This window comes from Austrofundulus limnaeus, unplaced genomic scaffold, assembly GCF_001266775.1.
Source record: "Austrofundulus limnaeus strain Quisiro unplaced genomic scaffold, Austrofundulus_limnaeus-1.0 Scaffold80, whole genome shotgun sequence".
Taxonomy (NCBI): domain Eukaryota; kingdom Metazoa; phylum Chordata; class Actinopteri; order Cyprinodontiformes; family Rivulidae; genus Austrofundulus; species Austrofundulus limnaeus.
The window spans coordinates 922,540-925,613 of NW_013952482.1; the positions used below are offsets into that span (position 1 = coordinate 922,540).

The 3,074-nt window shown below is 43.9% G+C and overlaps 1 protein-coding gene across 3 annotated transcripts in view; it reads right to left on the reverse strand.

Moving 5' to 3' along the window:
- LOC106519645 (protein sidekick-1) overlaps positions 1-2,018 on the reverse strand; it is a 321,354-nt gene extending 319,336 nt beyond the window's left edge. For all 3 annotated transcript variants that reach the window (XM_014011403.1, XM_014011402.1, XM_014011401.1), the window contains exon 1: positions 496-2,018. In XM_014011403.1, the coding sequence (XP_013866857.1) occupies positions 496-688 (193 nt within the window). In that variant the 5' untranslated portion in view covers positions 689-2,018. The remainder of the gene's footprint in view (positions 1-495) is intronic.
- Positions 2,019-3,074: the final 1,056 nt, after the last annotated feature.

A 3,074-nucleotide genomic window follows, 5' to 3' on the forward strand; every position in this document is an offset into this window, starting at 1 on the left:
CCCCCCACACACACACACACACACACACACACACACACACACACACACACACACACACACACACACACACACACACCCTCCACAAGCCTCACATACTACTAGTGCAAACAGGTCAGCAATATTAAAGGACAATTTGCAATAATATAGTGTTTGGCTGCAAGTGTTTAGGTGTTTGTGTGCTTTTGTGCCAAAATTGAGCTGCTGTTAAGCAGGTCACAGACTAAGACTGGGATTATTAAAGAATAGAAACTGTTACACTCACCCCTTTCCCAAACACTGCCCCCCTTCAYACACCCTCATTACCTTAATCCAACAATAAACACTGTAATCATGAAAAACTACTAACAATCACCACAGTTAAAACATCACTAATGAGTCTGTCAGTGAAGATTTTAAACGTGTTTAAACACACAAAACTGTCTCTTTTTCATGTTTTCTCACTGCACAATGCATCCTCTGACATTTGGACCCAGGTCTACTGGGAGCAGGCCTTACCTTGACCATGCAACATGTGGCAGCTGCTGCAGAGGAGGAGCAGGRTACAGAGAGGCAGATACCGACCCGTCCCGGTCCTGCTGGTCCCGACTCTCCTCCTTATCATCATCATCATCATCATCTGCGGGCTCCGTGCCACCACCGATCCCTCCAGAACCTCCCCGGATCCCTCACGGCTACTTCCCGGCTTCATCCCGTGCCAGAAGGCTGGGGATTAGAGTATAAAACCTGCAGTTTCCTCCTCCCTCTGCAACAGCCCCTGCGTCCCTGTGCAGGAATGAGGAGAAATCAAGACCGGGGGGAGAAGGAAGACGCTTCTGTTTTATTTMTTTCTTTCTTTATTTTGTTGTTGGTCACTGATGAGGAGGATCCAAGAGTTCAGCGGTGCTTCAGCAAGCTTCCGCCCAGCTCCGACGTCCAAAACTCGGCAGGCGATGAGGAGCAGAGGGGGAAAGGGAAGCAGCAGGAAAACGACAGGCTTTCCCGTGATGCCTCATTCTCATTTAGATCAAACAAAAATTAATACATTTGAGTGTGTCTATCCGCTTATTCCCCTGTCAGCCTCAAATCCGAGCTTGTTTTGATGTCTTCACCAGGGATCATTTAGCTGTTTAGACAGCGGTGGTATTACCAGAGTGATAAAACATGGAAACTATCCAACTACCCTCCTCCCCCCCTCTGTACTCTACAAAAATCAATCCGCTAATTGATTTTTGCGAACACCCCTTGATTTGATGGGCGAACTAATTGGAAATGGCGCTCCCGAGTATCCAGCCGCAGTCTCTGCTTTATGGCCACAACTTAGAGATTTGTAGTTTAACTTTAACATCAAGTGATGTTGGTGAGTCCAAAAAAAATATTTCCACTCTTGCAGCGAAAGGAAAAGAGAGGGAGACTCCTTCCTCCCTCTGCTTCTCGCGCCCGCGATGCGAAGCGTCTTGCGCGGAGAGGGGAGGGGGGAAAAGACACAACAGGTTAACTAAAACATTACAAGTTTCACTTTAACCTACGCTTTGAACAAAGCGACTGAAGGGTAGCTCTGTAAAAAAAAATAATAAAAATAAAAAGTAGCGGGTCTGAAGAGGAGAAAACAGCCGCAAGACACTCTCACTGCTGCGGCTGCGACACAGCGAGTGTGTCGGTGCTCGTCCACGGTCCTCCGCGGTCTCCAAGAAAAAGTCTGAATAGAAAAAGTAGTTTACGTACGCTTTTAAAACGTGCTTTTCCTCTGTTTTGTCCGTTCGTGCTCACGGGAGTTTCCTTCCTATTATAAGGCAAGTTTTTATTGTCCGGTTCTCCACCGTCTCGGCACCCTGTTGGAGCCTGGGGAGCTGGAGCGCGTGTGAGGCGATGCGTCTCCCTCCACTGAACACCTGCCAGCTTCCTCTCTGCACGGACTCAGGGGGGGTTGGTGAGAGAGAGAGAGAGAGCCCCTCTTAGTCAAATGCTTTTATAAACGCAAGCGAGTATTAATCTGTTTAAATCCACTTTTTAATCCGGTATTCCCTGTAAATTGGGCTGTAGCTGTCACCTTTACGCTCCCAAACTCGAAAACTAAAACTTCCATTCACTATCATCCGTCGCTGCGGATTGGTTATGCCTGGTGCTCTGGCTACTCCTATTGGATAAGACGAACTAGGAGGCGGGACATAGGGCACGGCACAAAGACTTGTAGTGGACGGCGCCCCCAAGCCTCTAATCCCCAAACAGAGAATTATGTATGTGCGTGCACGCGCGCGTGACTTTCCATTACAAATTGTTATCCAAACATTTATATAGGTAATTTTAGATTATTACTCATCAAAAATTTTATGTACTGCAAGGAAAATGGGCATAAATATAAACTTTAAAGTACCTGCACAGGAATGTTTTCATTATTTTCTTTTAGTTATTTATTTTTGAGAAGATGTAGGCCTATTTGAGAAGAGGAGGACAAGCTCTGCTGGTGGTTCAGCTACATAAATAACATAATAAGTGCCTGGAGCTGTTTCTTAGTGCTGCTGATAACCTAGTTTCTTCCATGGTGAGGGTCGTTAAATGGCACATTAATATTAAAGGCTACAACACAGTGACCTTATCTTTTATTGCCTGAATAAATCCTCAGAGTCAACCTTTCCTTCCCCAGAGTGGCCAAAATAGTCTCCCTGGGTCGTCAAAGTCTTCTAAATGCACTCCCTTCAAGTTCTCACGCCTCAGATTATCTGTTTATTTTCCTGTTAAAGTTCATTTGGTAGTCGTCCTGAGATCAAATATTTGTTGTTGTTTTTTTCTTAGTGAACATGATTCTTAGATTTTTTAAATGAAATTAATATTAATGTGAAGTGTCAAACTTTAGTTATATGAATTATACTTTTACAGTGGTACTATCTAAAGCAGTGGTTCCCAAACTTTTTATCTTCTGACCCACAAAATATCCATGGCAAAAACTTGTGACCCCAAAAATTACTGGTCCGAGTACACAAACTTTATTAATAACCCCAAAAACACAGGCTTTTTGACAATCTAAACAGCTTATACACAAATATAAATACTTATTTATACTTATTTTGTGTTTTTGTAATAGTTATAGGGAAAATATT